The sequence below is a fragment of the Alexandromys fortis genome, unplaced genomic scaffold (assembly GCF_014885135.2).
Source record: "Alexandromys fortis isolate MF-2015 unplaced genomic scaffold, M_Fortis_MF-2015_v1.1 scaffold_101, whole genome shotgun sequence".
NCBI classification, from domain to species: domain Eukaryota; kingdom Metazoa; phylum Chordata; class Mammalia; order Rodentia; family Cricetidae; genus Alexandromys; species Alexandromys fortis.
The window spans coordinates 4,998,006-5,016,285 of NW_026067983.1; the positions used below are offsets into that span (position 1 = coordinate 4,998,006).

The 18,280-nt window shown below is 45.8% G+C and overlaps 1 protein-coding gene across 2 annotated transcripts in view; it reads left to right on the top strand.

Moving 5' to 3' along the window:
• Positions 1-17,597, top strand: part of Dock4 (dedicator of cytokinesis 4) — a 392,371-nt gene extending 374,774 nt beyond the window's left edge. For both annotated transcript variants that reach the window (XM_050158669.1, XM_050158670.1), the window contains exons 43-52: positions 495-578; positions 3,232-3,351; positions 3,680-3,801; positions 4,128-4,248; positions 5,427-5,508; positions 5,677-5,786; positions 7,671-7,743; positions 9,528-9,641; positions 12,367-12,428; positions 14,980-17,597. In XM_050158669.1, the coding sequence (XP_050014626.1) occupies positions 495-578; positions 3,232-3,351; positions 3,680-3,801; positions 4,128-4,248; positions 5,427-5,508; positions 5,677-5,786; positions 7,671-7,743; positions 9,528-9,641; positions 12,367-12,428; positions 14,980-15,423 (1,332 nt within the window). In that variant the 3' untranslated portion in view covers positions 15,424-17,597. The remainder of the gene's footprint in view (positions 1-494; positions 579-3,231; positions 3,352-3,679; positions 3,802-4,127; positions 4,249-5,426; positions 5,509-5,676; positions 5,787-7,670; positions 7,744-9,527; positions 9,642-12,366; positions 12,429-14,979) is intronic.
• Positions 17,598-18,280: the final 683 nt, after the last annotated feature.

The following is an 18,280-nucleotide window of genomic DNA, read 5'->3' on the forward strand; positions in this document are numbered from 1 at the left end:
CGCACGTGTGCATGAGTGTGTGTGTGTGTGTGTGTGTTGGGATGAATAAATGTAGGGAGGAGCTCAGAACTGTTTAACAAATGTCTAGTCTACCTAAAATAATTTGCAAAATCAAGGAGGATGGACCGTGGGTGTAGTCTTGTGGTTGGTTGTTTTTATTTGTTGATAATCCTTTAGGTGGACTTTCCTTCCATTTTTATAATAGGCTGGAAGACCATCTTCACCACACTTAATCTTAAGACAATTTATTTTAGTTCATAATTTATTTAATAGTTTATTGCTTTCTTTTTATGTATTTATTTTTATTGCCAGAGATGCTTAGTGTACAAGCTCTGGCTTTCTGAATGTTGCCTGTGACCTGCTGCCCCCAAAATTTCATATTTCATAATCGTGGTATTTCTCTATGTATGCCAAGCCTTGGGAAAGTACTAAGTGTGTCTTTCACTCTCGTGGTAACTCCCCCAGGGTAGTCTGACTGTGCCTTCTCTTCCTAGGCATTCTTTGTCAAAGACTACATTTTAAGTCATCCTGAAGATGGGGAGAAGATAGCACGGTTGAGAGAGCTGATGCTTGAGCAGGTAGGACGGCGGGAGCAGTCATTCTGTCTACCCTGGCCTGTGTGACAGAACAGCCTCCTGCAGGCGTGTGCATGAGCAGCCACACCTCGGTGGCAGTGAGCTGACAGCTGAAGACTCAGCGGGCTGACTTCTACTCTTTCCTCCCACTGGGAGGCAAGAACAAACCTAACAGGTGGTCCCCTGTGAGTAACACCACGTGTGATCTCCTTGAATGTCCTTCCCTAAGGCGTACTGCAGACCTGTTGCTCACTTGTCCCTCAAAATCTCATGCTCAAATCAGTTCAGACCTCCTCAAGATCAGGAATAAGTACAGATATGGGTGAGTCTGGTACGCAAGTGCCATGGAGGAGTGTCAGTCAGTAGAACTGGCTCTGCAGCAGGGCCGTGCTTTGCCGATAAAGCCCAGAGGTTGTGTTCTGTGGACTAATTAGGCATGCTCATCATTTTCTACTTCAAAGAAGAGTGCACATTTTTCTTATCTGGTGTCTTCAAGGCCTGAGAACTAGAGTTGAGAGTCTGTCGCTTGCTGCGCCCTGTTGATAGCTGCCTGAAAGGGGTGTGCAAACCTCTGAGATGGTAGACATAGTTGGAAATCTGGGTTAAGCAGGAAATGATTTTGTCCCCATGAAAAGTAGAGTTTTATGACGACAGAACAAAAGCATCTCTTCCTACTTGATACTATGAAATTAACCAATAAAGCATGGTTTTAGACTGGAGGATAAGAATAGGGCTGTGATGGGTTTTAGTTCGTTTATGGTCTCTAAATATTATCCACAAAATAGTGATATGGTTGAGGGGAGATGGGGCCATGGATGAGGGCAGGTGGACTGGTTCAGGGAAAAGGGACTTGGACCTACAAGCAAAACAGAGAATTCGATAACGTTCCAGCATGGTTCTAGGAGGCTCACAGTCGCTGGATTGCACAAAGACCTTAACATGGTTGGTTTCTTAAAGCCTCTGCATTTTATTTGAGCTTTGTCTCTCATAAGCAGTCTCCTTCACTTTCTGTCTTTTGTTGTCAGTCTAAACAAAACTTACCCCAGAATTAAAACAGCAGCTCAGAGCGAAGACGCTTTTCAAGAAAATGAAGGTAGACTTTACTGTGTTGGGCCAAGCATTGTTTATGGGACCCTATGGGAAGAGCTGTATCCAGGAAATGTGAGGGCTCTGTTATAGAACAATCGACATAAAAGTCTATCACGCAACCTTGGGCATGACACATCGTTTCCTGGGACCATCAGTTAGGAGTTAGACTGTGGAGGCCACCATCCTTCCTGAACCTCTGTCTGGTTGGCATGGAAATTTCTTCAACAGATACACCCAGCTGCCTGATCTGTAGGAGCTGATTCAGTTGTGGAGAGCCACTTGGCCTATGATCCCTGTCTTCTCAATGACCCACTTCTAAGACTGAGGGGAAACCCTTGCCATTTGGATCCAACAACTTTGAAAACCTAATAAAATTCCAAAGAGGGCCTGGGCTTGACAGATTTGGCCCTCCTGCTATATAATGCATCATGCTCTGTGGATTTCTGCTTCTTCCTGAGCCACAGGCAGGAAGCCCTGGACTCCCCACAATGAACTTTCTAATCTCCATGCTGGCATCCATTCCCTGAGGACCCAAGTGACATTATCTGAGCCAAAGAAAGGTGACCCAACAGCTGTTTAAAATGAAGAAGGCCAGCAGCTGCTGTAGTTAGTCGTGACTCTTGGGTGCCTCCCGTCTCCTCATCCCACAGTCGGTTTCTCCCTCTGTGCATCCATACGCTCCAGTGTGTTCTTCCTGTTCATTGCAGGATGCTTATCTCTGTGGAAAGGTGCTGGCAGGAGAACACATCTAGAGGAGACGTTGCCACAGCCCTATCTCAGAGAGAAGGTGCTGCGTGCTGTAGCTGTGGTGGTCAGACCCTGAGTTTTTATCTACACGCTTCACAAATGCAAAGCTGCAAGCACCCGGGTGTTGCACAGCTTGCTTTCCTCCCAGACTGGAGTTTGCTGAAGTGCAGATAGCTGCCATCCAAACCCACGAACCTGTTGGTAGCTGAATGAGAGAAGTCGCATGTGTAGGTCTGGTTCCTTTTGGGTCCTTGGGGCAAACTTTCCTTTAACGCAGGAGCCCTTGTGATATTAGAGTAAGGAAACCAGAATAATATTTTTAAGGAAAAAGAAAAGACATAGCAACTGCTACAGAGTTCCTTATCTTTTTTTTTTTTTTATTTGTCTCCTAGAAAATTTTTTGAGAATCTCTTGAGGTTAGGAGGCTGATGTAGGAGAGAGGCTGCCATCCTAGAAAAAGATTTGCTTGGCACTCCAAACAGAAAACAGCTTCTGCCCCATTTCCTGCCCATCCTAGGGAGGGGACGAGGGGGTCAGGGACCCATAGCCACTAAAGAGGGTTATCAATAAAGATATGATGAACACAGGGAAGGAGCTTAGGGAAAGTGAAGTAGGAAGGTCAAGTCTGGGGAGTCAGCCATACCCAAATTGAAATCCCCATTTGTTACTTACTACATGTAGGACATTTTTGGATCCTGTTTCCTCATCCCAAGAGCTGCAATTGTTCCTCTTCGTCAGATGGAGCAGGTCTGCAGTAATGTATGGTTCACAGCAAACCCCCTTGAGACATAGCCACTGATGCGGGTTTTTCCTTTTCAAGGCACAGATTCTGGAATTTGGCCTGGCCGTGCACGAGAAGTTTGTACCTCAAGATATGAGACCCCTTCACAAAAAACTGGTGGACCAGTTCTTTGTGATGAAATCGAGCTTTGGGATACAGGTGTGTGCTGAAGGGTGGCCGTGAGGCATCTAGCCACTGCCATTGCTTTCTGTGAGTCGATGGATGAAAAATCCAACAGTGACATCTTTTGGTTCTTCTGCCACATTGCACATTTTCCAGGGACCTTTTAATATTACAATTGCATTCCTGATGTTGGCCGAATTTACCCTTCATGGAAGCAAAATAAAAAGTCGATGTCGGAAGGCTCAATAATACTGGCATTTATAATTGGTCCCTATGTAAAGATGTTGAAGATGTATATGTAGTAGATTAAAGTACCTCATAGATCAGTTGATCTAATTCAACGTGTTCTTTACCTCCTCTTCAGGAGTTCCCTGCCTGTATTCAAGCCAGTCCTGTCCATTTTCCTAACGGGAGCCCTCGTGTGTGTAGAAACTCGGCCCCTGCTTCCATGAGTCCAGATGGCACCAGGGTAATTCCTCGACGCAGGTAAGTCATATTCTGAATTACCTTACAATTTGCCAGCCCCACAAGATGATGGGGAACGGTTCTCTCATTCTTTATGGTACAGTTTGTCAAGTTCACTCTTTCTTAATGAAATAATGAAGCCGCGAGGCAGCTGCCGACATCTGCCACTGGTAAAACAGCAGCAGCATGAGAAATAAATAAACCCAAGCATTCGATTATATCGAGGCAAACAGGAGACAACAAAATGGGATGTATCTTTTCTCCCCTTGGTGTTATGCCGTGCCGGCGTGTGATAAAATACAGTTCCGAGACCGAGCTAACGACTGTTTTTCTTCCCCCTGCCACAGCCCCTTAAGTTACCCAGCTGTCAACCGGTATTCCTCGTCCTCGCTGTCCTCCCAAGCCTCTGCTGAAGTAAGCAATATTACAGGGCACTCAGAAAGCTCTGATGAAGTCTTTAACATACAGGTACTTGATCAGCTTTTTGTTTGCTCGTGTTTATTCCGTTTCTGTCTGCTTCATGAGTGTCTGTCTATTCTGCTGGGCTCGTGGACAGACCTGCAAGCAAGAACTTGACCTAAGGACCAACCTTTTAAAAACTCTCAGTATTGCTTTGTTGGCCTTTGGGATCCACAAAGCTGTTTCTCTCCAAACTGCCCATCACTTTAAGAACATATAAACAAGCACTAGAGAGGCCCAGGCAAGCTGCCCAAGCTTAGCTTTCAGATTGACCTTGGTTCTTTGCTTCTTGGGTCATGTTGATATACATTATCTGCCTCGTAGTGTTCCAATGTGGTTCTTTAAGGGCTCCCTTGTGGCCTGAGGCCCCATTATAAAATTTGCATACCTATATAAGAACATTTTCTGTAATAAAAATAGAAGAAAATATGTAGTTTATAAAGGTATTTTAGAGCTCACGGGAGTCTTAAAGCATTTTGTTTTAGGATAGTAAAATAAAGCTTTATTTCCTACCACTGCCTTTGGAAACAGCCACACTGCAATTCCCATTGTGTGCTTTGAACACATGACTTTGAAGAAGTAGGAAGCAGATTGTGTGCCTTGCAGAAACACTCAGCATGTTTAGAGTTAGAGGCCTTAGTGAACAAAGCGCTTACTGCCAAGCATGGTGACCCACGTGGTGAAAGGAGGGCACTGTTGTTCCTGACCTGCACACACAAGCAATGACAAATGCACACTCACACAGGAGAGGAACACACACGTACCACATATACCATGGCACATGGACACTCACACAGGAGAGGAGTACAGGTATACCACACACACACACACACAAACACGATGGTACATGCACACTCACACATCAGAGCAACACATGTGTATCACACTCACACAGGAGAGGAACACATGCATACCACACACAAGCCATGGCATGTGGAGACTCACACTTGAGAGGTCCCTTCAGCCGTAGTGGAAATCTCAGGTGCCTGATTAATCCAGGCAAACTTCCTTGTCTGGCTGAGTTATTAAGACTTCACTGTGCTTCTAAATGGCCTTTGGGGGTTTTGTTTCCGTTTTTCTTTTTTTTTTTTTTTTTTGCTAATTTGAAAAGATAAGTGTTGGTGTTTTGCTTCAAATGTCATTATGAGCTGGCGCTCCTAACCACGTATGACAATCTCTGTTTCCAGCCCAGCCCATCTACCTCAAGCCTGAGTTCCACTCACTCTGCTTCACCTAATGTGACAAGCTCTGCCCCATCGAGCGCCAGAGGTCAGTGCAGAGCTGGGGATGGGGTGAGTGGTACCCAAAGCATCTTGCCGGCCCCAGGAACTGTGGCTTCGGTGGTCCGTACAGTAGGCAACTGCCACAACGCTCGGTTTTCCGAGAGCAGACCCCACTTGGCTGCCACACTGATCATTTCTCTGTTTCTCTTCCCAGCTTCTCCTTTGTTGTCTGACAAACACAAACATTCCAGAGAAAACTCTTGCCTGTCCCCAAGAGATAGACCGTGCAGTGCCATTTACCCAACACCTGTGGAGCCTTCCCAGGTACTCCTGCGGGTAAATCAGAAGCCAGAAAACGGGGAAGGGTGGGGCTGTTTGTGAATCTCTGCAGGACCACACAGTAGCTGTTGAAAGCAAGCAGGGTCCAGGCCAGCTGGGTGCCCGCCGCCGGTCTCTGCCACTGTCGGGACGCCATCTGACTCATAAGTCTAGAGCAGTGGTTCTCAGTCTTCCTAATACTGTGACCTTTTAATACAGTTCCTCGTGTTGTGGTGACCCCCAGCCATAAAATGATTTCCCTGATACTTCATAACTATATTTTGCTCCTGCTATAAATCGTAATGTAACTATCTGATGTGCAGGAGATCCGATTCAACTCCCAGTGGGTCTGGCCCCAGAGGTTGAGAACCAGTGTTCTAGAGGGCTGTCTGGATTACAGCAAAGCGGAGAGAGAATGTCCGGGTTCTTCTTCGTCACAACCTGTTGACTGCTGCTCCAGCAACATCCCAAGGGGAAGCTAATGAATGAAGCATCTGTGTGTGTGTCTGCATGTGTATGGAGCAGAAGTCTGGGGAGGGGGAACCCCTTAAGTTAGCAGAAGACTACTGCTTCTGCCCAGAACTTTCTGTTTGCCCACAGCTCTTGAGGATAGCTACAGCTGAGTCCCACCCTCCACTCCCTCACCCTCCAACCCCCAGTGCAGGGGTGTTCTCTTTGCCTTTGCCATTATTCTTCCATGCATTACCAGGAAGCAACTGTGTCCTGGAGATGTCCCTGAACCCCTCATAGGAGCTAGGGAATGTGGTTCCGCCTGTCACTCAAACCTCACCTAAAATGATTCCTCTTGACCTGAGTGAGCGCAGGGCCGCAGGCTTAGCCCAGAGGAACTATGTGCATTGGAGGGTGGGTACAAAATTGAAGATTTATGTTGTAGCCCTGAGTTGTAACGTTTGTTTGGAACTAATCTTAAGAGCAGAACAAACTGTTTCTGCTCCCGCTAATTTCTCTGTTTTTCTACACCATCCTGGCAGAAGTCTGTGGCTGCATCTGGAAGTGGATGAGAGCGAGTGGGATTTGGCTTGATTGGTTTATCTTTGCTGATTGTGTGATCTTCCCGAAAGGCCCAGGAAGCCGCCTCTGCGCAGCACTGATGGCTTGCAGAAGTGATTGCTGAGTGCGTTTGGCTGAACCAGCTAACCAGTTTTATTTCCCGTTGTCACTGGCAATGCGAGGGGATTTCACAGTCTGTTTCATCCGCTCTAAGAGAACATGCGTCAGCAGGGGAAACTCTGAAGGGCGCCCTTGATTAGTCCCAAGTTCTCTGCCTTGGGTGAAATCTGAAACAGTGCCTATGCTACCCAAACTGCAGTAATGCACAGCTCTTGTAGGTGTCCACTGTTTCTTTCCATGAATTAGGTAGAGCCATTTAAAATTGGTACTTGTGTAGGTTAGAAATTATAGATCATTCATCAGTTTATGTTTTTTACCTACTATGGGATTTCAGCCAATAGTTCACCCATACAGTAGGTGTTTGGATTGCTGTTTCTCCTCTAGTTCCTATGCATAGGTCAGGCTGCCATTCTAGCAATATGCTTATTGCTTAGAGAACACTGTACCTAGCTGATATTTAATATTAACTTTCCCTATGTTTATTATGAGTTATTATATAGTTAAAACTATTTAAAAATAAATAACTGTATTAAGCACTTGTATTTAATATGAAGCACAGTTTTCATTGTGTTTCTTTCAGAAAACTTAAGGCTCTGTCCTCCCTTTCTACTTAAATGTAGTTTAATTCTTTGTTCATAGGCTCATTACACCATATCGAAAATGTTTTGAGCAAAAAGTTTCATAAGGAGATAACCATATCATTTTCTAAAAGGGATCTCAGCGTATCACATCACAAACATGTGTCTTTTCCCTTTCCAGAGAACGCTGTTTAATCATATTGGAGATGGGGCCTTGCCACGCAGTGACCCCAATCTTTCCGCACCTGAGAAAGGTGGGTGTCATCCAACCCCTCGGGGGCCCTAGAACGTGTCAGGGTTTGTTGTGTCCTCCTCTTCTCCAGTCTGTCCTGTGCCACGTGGCAGGTTTAGTGATCTTCAGGGAATTAGTGAAACATGCATTCGTGATCCAGTCTCCATCACCTGTAAAGAACAGAATCTGAGCAATTTAGGAATGACTTTCTATTGTTCAGCCCAGCCCAGGCGAAGCCTGCACTTCCTGAAGCAAAGTTGCCACTTAGGCCATCGGTTCTCACAATTGAAGTAGCTAGTCCTCAGATTGATTCCACAGTCCGCGTCCCTTGTCTCTTTACAGCCCTTCCGGGCTGCTTGTCTGTGGTTGTGGTGACTCGGATAGGCTCTTGTACAGTTAAATACTCTGTAAGCATTGCAGTCCAGTGCATAATGGAGTGTGCCCCGCCTCAAGGTCGTGCACACACACATAAGAACCAGATGCATGTATATATGTAAATGTATATATGTAAATGTATATATGTAAATGTATATATGTAAATAGCCAATTAGCGTCCTGCAGAGGAGGAAGGGCAGGAGAATGTCACCCCGGCAACTGTGGGTGTGGGGACGTACAGTAAGTCGTCCACGTGCCTATCCCAGGGTCGGCAGGCCTCAAAAACAGCAGGCTCTCCAGCCAATGAGTCAAGACTCACTAATGAAATGTCCCGGGAAAGTGCATTTTAATTGCCCCCATTAAGAACTAGGCTGTATTACCATGTACACTGATACATTAACATTAAAACTTCCCAAAGGGAGGTAGAAATTAGCGAGGACCTCGCCACAATTATTTTATAAAGTATGGAATTAGCTTTCATGTTCTAAGTCAAGCATTGGTCTTTATCAGTAGAAACTGGGATCGTGTTGCTATTTTTACCCAATGTGCTAAAGAAACCCACGGAGAAAATATAAAAGGAATAGAGAAAAAAATTACGTTTAAAACAATCCTGCCCCATTGAGTCAAAGCAGTAATTTGGAAGACTTAAAACGTGGCAATCCTCACCGGGTCCATCAGATGGCAATGTCTGCACAGGAAGCAAGCCGGAACTCTGGTTTACTCTTCTCTACAGAGTGTCTGCTCATAGCGTTGTGTGTCCTGCCCGCTTCCCAGCAGACCTCTCCCTATTTCTACACCTTGATGCCCGGAGCAGATGGATTACAGAATAAGAAGAATGTATCAGCAGTCCAAATTGTTTTCTCAGGAGTTAATGTGATCGCTCGATGCAGGAATAGTGCTTTCTGGACAGCACCGGGCAGGGAGATGATGGCGTGGCATCCTCAGACCAGTCCAAGGTCTTTCCACCACACAGTGGAAATAGAGAGTGCCGCTTGCCTCCCCGCCTCCTTTAGATGACACTGGTCCAGGAATGCCTACAAATAGACGGATGACTGTATTTTCCATCTGTTTTCTGGCATCTAAACACGTTCACAATTCTCAGCAGGTGGCTACTCTCTGGCATGGAGATTTGAGGTCCTATTTGACAGCTTGAGAGAAATAAAGAGCCACGCTGTTAGCCAATTAAATGTCGACTCCCACTGTCAAGTAACCAATTAGAGAGCTTTAGTATTCAGGGAGTTTCCTGCTTGTTTGGGGCTTAGGGTTTGTGGGGTTTTTTTGGTTTTGCTTTTGTTCTGTTTTTGTTTTTGTTTTTTTAAATCCAGTTGATTTTTTTTTTCATTCTGGATAATTCTGACTTTCTCCTAAGATGTCAAATATTTGAAAGGCAAAGCTGGATCTTGTGTTTTTAGCCTTGTTATTCCCTTCCAGCTGTGAATCCCACCCCTAGCAGCTGGAGCCTGGACAGTGGGAAGGAAGCCAAGAACATGTCGGACGGTGGGAAACTTATTTCTCCCCCTGTCCCTCCAAGGCCCACACAGACTGGTGGGTATTTGAAGCCTTTAAATGATCACTTTTATAAAAATGAGTTATACTGAGTATTTTATCTCGTGCTGAGTTTCTCAGAGAATGATAAGCACCTGGTATCTGAGGTAAAAAGTCTTGCTAGCAACGTAATTCACTTCTGGTGCTTGCTCCCGTTCCCTGCACCTCTGCCACGCAGCCAGACAGCCCCTCGGGTAAGCTCTGAGCATGCCGTCTTCTCCCGTTACCACGCGCAACCCTTCTGGCTCCATGGGCCACTCCTGCTTCCTCTAAACCCCGCTGGCACCAATCTCTGCTAACTCAGCCGCTTTCTTGAATCTTCAACAATGATATCAATGTTTCAGCCGACTCAAATAAGGACCAACTCACAGTGGCTTCGTTTGCTGCTCAGAGAGCTAGCGCTGTGTCCAGTGGTGCTTACCGCTCAGAGGCCTAACGCAGGAACCTGCACCTCTTGGGGGTGTGGTTCATGAAATCGACCTCGGGTCTTCTCAGCCCGAAGGTTACATCCCCGAAACAAGGCTGAACACAGCATTTTACCAAGCCATCCGAGTGCTGAAAATGTCCAGGGGAGCTTGCAGCCTGACCCTGGGTCTCAGGAGAAACTCAAGAGGCAAAGCTGACTCTCTTAGGAACTTCCGGTGGGAAACAGCCATCTTTCCATCTGAACCCACTGCTTTTTCTTGGTGACGGGCATGAGAGGCAGTTTTAAACGAGGCCCCCTGCTTTTAAGTGACTGCATTTTCCAGTAGCCAGGTCTTGTGGGTACTTACCCATGTCGGCAGGAGCTTTACAGATATAGCCGGCCTAAGAATCCAAGAAAATGTGGTGCTCTTTCCTTGGCAGATTTTTCTAGACTGGGCATTCCTGTTTCCTTTTTTTTTTTTTTTTTCCCTGTTTCCTGTAGTGTAGCTGTTCATCCTTTAGTTTCCGGAAGGCACATGAGAGGTTTTGACAGAGCGAGGAATAACTAATTTTATTAATCATTCTCATTGGTCTATCAGCCTGACTGGGAATGTGGGCTGGTCAGCCAAATCATTTGTACTTCATTGCCGATACACATACATTCAGGCAGTCTCTAGTTCGAAGGCCTGGTTGTGCCCCTGAATATGAACACTTGAAAGGCATTTTTAAGGAACAATAAGATTGACGGTTCTTACTAAGGAATGAATATTATCAATGCTCTCTGGCCTCCTGGGACAGTTCCAGTTTGACAACAAGGATGCTGGTGGACCTTTTTTAGGCACGCAGAAAGCACCTTTCCAGAAAATCAGCTCTGAGAGTGAGCACTAGGTGCCAGGGCTGCGCTATTGTCTGAGACTGACTCAAAAGCAACAGGAAGCCTTGACCTCTGCCACAGTAGCAGCAGACGTGGAGCCCTCATCAGGGCTGCTTTCTCTGTCCACACATGATTTCCTTCCTAGTCAGCACTCACCACACGTGAGAACAGAGAGCCAGCACTGATGTTAGGAGCCGGCGTGCCGGGCTGCGGCTGCCCGACCCTGCGGGTGCTAATGAACTCAGCACAGCCGGCTGACCCTTCTCCTTCCACGTAGATTGATTGGCAGGGACGCTCTCCCTTCTGCACTGATTGCTTTCGTGGTCTGTCCTGATGTCCTTGTCTGTGGTCAGTGTTGTGGGGCTGTGCGACCGTCTGTCGTTCCTCCTTTCAGCTTTTCTGTAGGTTTTTGACGAGTTACAAGCCTCACAGTGCTGGCTGGAAGAGTGGCAGGTGACCACAGAGGAGCTTAGCACACCTTTGCCAGAGTCACTGTGGAACTGGGAAGTGTGGCTGACCCCCACCCTACGTCACAAGCTATTTTCTATGCTGTGCTAAGCCCTAGAGAGCAAGCTCTGACCCCTGAGGAGACACGGAGCTGCATTGCCTCACACGCTGGGTCCCAGGTGTCAGACCTGGAATCCCAGGAGAAGCAGAGGTTACCCTTCTTTGCCATGGCAATGGGACCTGACAGTCAGGGGACCGAGGGAAGAAGGCCTAAGGACAGGTGTTAGAGGAGCAATGGGAAGCTGCTGGCCTTTTGTATTGACGTGGACAAGAGTTCCATCTGCATTGGGATGCAGGAAGATGGGGGTGGAACAGAAGGCTTGCTGGATATCTCTATGGGCCTGTTCTAGGCTGTCTGGGTGGCCTTCGCATCCCCATTGCCGCTCAGGTCAGAGACAGCAGCCATCTCCCAAGGACTCCTGGCCCTTCACATCAGAAGCGTGTTATGAGATAAAGAGATTGAGTAATGAACAGTGTCTGGACTTAGGGGACATGAGAAGAATATTAGAGCCACGTGTGGTAGCATAACCCAGTAACCTAAGCACTCAGGAGGTGGAGTCAGGCAAGTAAGCAGTTCAGTGTTAGCCACAGATACATAGGGAATTCAAAACCAGCTTGGATTACCATGAAGCCTTGTCAACAAAAAGTAAAAGGGAAGAAAGGATCAGAAAGGCCATTGGAGCAGTCTGGGCCATACCGTTCTAGTCAGAGCATCGTGTATGCACCTGTAACTTTTTACTAATGGGCCCATGTCTTGGAGACACCGTCCTCTGTGAGGAATCTGGTCTAGATAGGCACCAGGTGGATTCTTCTCCTAATGTTTCTCCCCTCCCCTTGCTGAGGTGGGCCTTACACACTAACTCATCTGCTTGGGTTTGTACATGCAGAGGGCAGGGGCCGCTCTCTGGTTTTTCTTCATTGTTCTCTCTCCATCTACAGCTTCACCAGCAAGACACACGACATCTGTCTCCCCATCACCTGCTGGACGGTCTCCGCTGAAGGTACAAGCCTGTCCTTGGACTGGTTCTTTTTTTCCTTGAAATATGACCCCATTTTTGTACATCAAAAGGTGCTTTCATTCCTACAGTCCAGTCACAGAGCCTACCGCAAAAGGGAGAGAAAATGGACAGGAAAGCAACCTGCTTCCCCCCCCCCCCCCGCCAGAGGGCTTCACCCAAGAATGCGGTACTCTCTGGTGGTTGTTACTGTTGTTTTTATTATTTGTTTTGTTGTTTAGCAGTAGCAGTTTAATTCTCCCAATAGTGGCCAAGAGAATTTAGCAAACTATAGTCTACAAATCTATTGAATACAGTCGCGGTGTAACTCCTAGGTTTTGGCTTAGTCTTTTGATTAGAAACACACCAAACACATATGTATATGTGTTTGTACAGATTGAACAACGCCAGTAATTGAGGTCTACTAGATTTTTCTTCTGTACGTTTTTGGGTTTTATCGTCAACCTCATGCATTTTGGCAAAGCCAAATTCAACTTGTCCTCTTAATACTTTGTACTAAAGATGTCTCCCATTACAAACTCATACTTGGTCATGGAATACATGATGGTAAAAATGGAGAACAAACTAGAAGGTTTCAAGCTCAGATGTTCGAATTGTTACATGAATGCAGGCTACCTAACATCTCTAAGCATACAGATCCCTCATGAAGACAAAGTGATATTTAGCCTCTGTGCAGACTGAGTGGGACTGGCTCCAAGCCCAGGAGAAAACAAGAGGTTGGAGTGAGTGTGTAGAAAAGATGCTTTTGTACCAGGAACTTAGTGTCCACACCTGCAGTCCTTTGTGTTGATGAGACAGTGCGAGCTGAGGTGAAAAGACGGATTAGTCTCCACGAACACTTCGGGACAGGTTGTGACTCCTGGCTGCTCAGGACAGTCTCTGATGGAAGCAGAGAAACACCAAAAAAGGAGAAGTCCCTCAAGAAGGGTGGCTTGATTCTGTTGCCAAAAAATCCCTGCTGGAAAAGTTCTCTGGGAAGTGCAAATTAGTTTCTAGTTTTGCCGTCACTCTGAAGCACAGCTGGCTATCATTGTGAAGCCCGTGTGGCCCGCGTGCGTTTGCCGTGGAAGCTGTGGCTTGTCAACGCTCTGATGTGGGGAGGAAGGCAGCACGGCCCTCCCACGTCTTTGCACCTGTGAATCCTCCAAACACTCCCACATGTGGTGATGGAATTGCTGTCTGTGTTTCAATTCCGTTTTGCAGAGTAGATATAAGACAATAAGTAATGGAGAGATTAAGTTCTTAAAGAAGGAGGGAACTTTGCTGGAAAATCTTCACACACCTGTTAGATAGCTCCAGTTAGCAAGCTGATATTTACTGCATGTATTCGGGGTGAGAGAGAGAGAGAGAGAGAGAGAGAGAGAGAGAGAGAGAGAGAGGGAGGGAGATCATACTTTGTGCTGTAACTCCCGGGTTACTTTAGAGGGTACACTACTCCCAAGTTTCAAGCTTTCCTAAGGCTGGAATGCACTTCGGTATCTTATGCGATAGAATTTAGGGTGTTCCCCCCCACACACACACACCTCCAAAGCATCATGATCATTTGCAGGTGACTGTTTTGAATTTGCTCTCTCTCTCTCTTTTTTTTAAAGATATTGGTGAACTTAGATCTCATAATTCACCATGCTTAATTGTATGTTCCCGCGCCCACCGCGTTATTTCTTTTTAAAAGAGAGGCTAGGGGCTGGAGAAGTAACCCAGTCAGTAAAGTGCTTGCCTTGACGGCATGAGGACCTCAGTCCAGTCCCCTGGAACCCATAAAGAAAAGCAGCTACGGTATGCACTACCCAGCCCGGTGCTGGGGAAACAGAGTCAGGTCCTTAGTGCTCCCTGGGCAGTCAGCCTGACTTGGCAAACTTCAGGCCAGGGAGAAACACTGTCTTAGAACAATGAGGGGGATGGCTTCTCAGGAATGACACCCAGCAGCCTCTGACTTACCTGCATACACACACACTCACACACATTCATACTTACACATTTGTGTGCACACACATCCATGTACACACATAAACGCATTCATACACACATATACACACATATACATTTGTGTGCACACACATCCACATACACACATAAACACATTCATACATACACACATCCATACAAACACATCCATAACACACACTCACACACATATATACAGTCACAAATGCATGTGCGCCCCCACACACACATGTGTACCCACACACATATCCATGTCGTCACACATATACATGCATGCCTGGAGACTATAGGTGTTGGTAGACTTGGTTTGCCCGCACCTCCTCTCTGAGGCTTGCTGATGGGCACTTGTCCTCTGTGGGTTCACTCGGCCTTTGTTCTGTGGGTCTGTATTACACACTTCCCTGTAAACCCAAGGTCTTTATATGGATACCAGTCGGTCAAGTTGGATTAGGGTCACAGTTCCTTCCCGACGTCTCCAAGTCCGGCAAGCCAGCCAGCAGGCTCTGGAGGCTAGGGCTTCATCACAGGGGTTTAGGGAAATATCTCTAACCGCTGTCTCTTCTTCTTGCTTCCCCACCTCTGGTGGGAGCAGGGCTCCGTACAGTCCTTCACCCCGTCTCCAGTGGAGTACAACTCCCCAGGACTGAGCTCAAACTCCCCGGTCTTGTCGGGCAGCTATAGCAGTGGGATCTCGTCGCTCAGCCGGTGTAGCACGTCGGAAACCTCAGGCTTTGAAAACCAGGCAAATGAACAGTCGGGGCCGGGGCCGGTGCCCGTGCCCGTGCCCAGCTTCAGCGGGTCGGAGGAGCCAGTACGCAAGGAAAGCAAAACCCCGCCCCCGTACAGCGTCTACGAGCGGACTCTGCGGCGCCCTGTCCCGCTACCTCACAGCCTCTCCATCCCTGTCACCTCCGAGCCACCTGCTCTGCCCCCCAAGCCCTTGGCCGCGCGATCCAGCCACCTGGAGAATGGGACCCGAAGGACTGAGCCCGGCCCGAGGCCCAGGCCCCTGCCCCGCAAGGTGTCTCAGCTCTAAGTCACTTTTCTATGTACCTGCGATGAATTCTTTGCCGTTTACAAAATAAGTCTGATGAGAAGACACTTAGTGTAGGCACTTTAATATCTTACTCAGACCTTTCTTTAAACGAATGGGATTAAATTTGCTTATTAATATAATGTTGCACAATATTAAAAGTTACTGATCTAAAAACGCCAGAAGTTATATGAAGTATGGCTGAGTCTCGTTAAAACATTTCTCCTTTGAAAGTGGTAAATCGTGAAAAAAGACTCCTTTTGTACCTTTTTATGTTCACTTTTTTTACGTAGTTTAATCTTAAAACCAATACAATATTGTCAAGCAATGCAGTGCGTGATGATGTTGTATCCCTTTTTCTGAATACTTGATACTCTGAGAAAGCTGATCGTGTCCACGCACGTCCTAACACAATGGCCCTTCCTTAAGAAGACTCTAGTAATTATCGTGACAGGTTTGGCGCTCCCCTTGAGCGGGATGTTGAGTGCGCGTCCTCAGGATTAAAGGTAAAATCAGGCTGGTTGGATGAGATGCTTAAGGCTTGCACGGATTGGGACAGGAAGTTGTTCTGATGTCTGACAGCTGTCTACACTCTTTAACTCTGTGTTGTGAATCGGTTGCTAAATCTTTTAAGTGCCCCGACACCATGCTATCTACTGTATTACTTTCCAAGGTGCAAATTGCTTTCAGAGTTCCAATCAGCTAGATTAAGCAAAAGGCCCGAGGAGAAGTGTTTACTTGAATTTTGTGCTTCCCCAACTTGATGATTTCCTATCTAAAACGTGCCGGCCATGAAGAGCGGATGTTCAGGGATTAAATAGGCACAAATTACTGCGTCCCATTAACAAGGATTTGGGAATCAATACAGGACAGTATTAAATCAGTAGTGGGAAGGAAGACAAAACCCTAGTGAAAATATGTTAATGTGATTGAAGGCTAGAGGACTTTGAGAAAGTGGGGGCATTAACAGCCAATCCTGCATAAAACAAGGAATTCTTCAAACTCTCCGTTCTCACGGGGATAGGTTAGCTTCTCAACTCATCCCACGGTCCTTTGGTTGGGGGCGGAGGACTGTGGACCATTCTAGCATGGGTGTGGCAGTGTAGCATCTTAGATGGAGGTAGAGTAGACGCTGTTGCGGCGGGTGTAGGAGTGTGGAAAGCACCTTGTGTGTAGTAATGTATTTTTTACCTTGGTTGTTTTCTTTCGCTGACTGTTTATAACAATTGACAATAGATATGAACTGTATTTTAAATCAGGCTGTTGTTCAATATTTTCCCTATTTTGTTGGGAAGCTCATCTTAGTTTAGTCGTGTTTGTTTTTGTTGCTAGCTTACCTGGAGGGCAGTGACCACTTTTTTATATTCTCTTAATGAAACCATTCAGCAGGTCTATGCTGTTGAGGCTGGTTATAGAGGTTTTCTATAATAAATGTTCAAGTATTTTTGTACATAACTGGTTAATTTTAATAAGAGATACCATTATGTGTAAAAAAAAGTAAAAATAAAAGCAAACAGTTGTGGATGCAGTATGATTGTTACAATTATGCCAAATACTTTATGTATGGAAAATATTTGTACATATGTGCTTTTAACAATAATTCTGCCATATTGACTTTACAATTTTGAATGTCAGAAAATTAATATATGTAAAAATATTTATGTTTAGTGGAAGTATTCATAACTGAGGAAAGGAACATGAATTTTAGCTTTGTATCTTGCAGGTTTTGCAGTTGGAAATTTCTTGAACTAGCGTTTGCATTTATAATAACATCTTGTGTTTGTAATCACAGCCTAAAATCTATATACACACATATTCATGTATGTAGGAAGCTTCATGTTTCCGTTGTTTTAAAGAAGTAAAATCTTTCCCTTAAGTAAGATGACATGCATAAGGTAACAAAGCCTCTTTGATTTCCTTTTCCTGTGTAATTGAGTAGATTTCTTGACTAGTGCTTGGGCACAGAATAAATCAGTGTTATTTGCTCTTGAAGCCATTTATCTGTTCTTTCTTCTTCTTTTTTAATTTTTTGGCAGTGAATAGTTGGCTTTACCATGTGCGTGTACTTCTAAAGCAGCTACGTAGCAGAACATTTCAAGAGATTCTGTTAGTTCAGATGTTCATGTTCATTGCTGCTGAATGGTAAATATTAAATAAAGTTATGAGATTAATCTTAATGCTTCTGCCTTCATTACGATCATCAGTGTGACCTTACTTAGAATGGCAGCTGCATAAATCCCTCCGGTCCTGTCATCGTGAGACCTGTGGACCTTTGCAGATAGACCCGGAATCTGTTGGTGGTTGACTGGGAACAAGATCGTATGTGCCCTAGGGGGCAAAGGTTGAGAGTGAATGGTCCGAGTGAGCATCCTGTGGAGAAGATGGCGGTCACCTGGGCAGCCGAATGCTAATTAGTTTAGCCGGAGCCAGTTTAGCAAATCAGTCCATCAAAGTTTGTCTGCATTAGGAAGCTTGACGCAGAACAGATACTTGCCGCGTGGAGAGGCGACGGGTGAATGCTGCCCTCGCCAGCTGTGACATGGTCTAGCTGCACCGCCACCTCTTTTGTCCTGCCTTGGACAAAATGATAAGCCATCTATTTCATCATCACGGAAAATCCATTCAGTGCACAATTGCTGTTAACTGAAGTCTGTCTTTTGATTTCATGAGATGGATCCATGCTGTGATAGGTCGACATTTGTGTAAGTCAATGATAAACTGTTCTCCTATTAAACACCAAAGCCCATTTGAAGGCCTTTGTCAGGCTCCCAAGAAGCTCCCAAGGCTTCTCAATATGAGCTATGAGGTTTTGTGAGCATCTTTATTACAATTAAACCTGCAAGTATTTGAACTCTTCTTG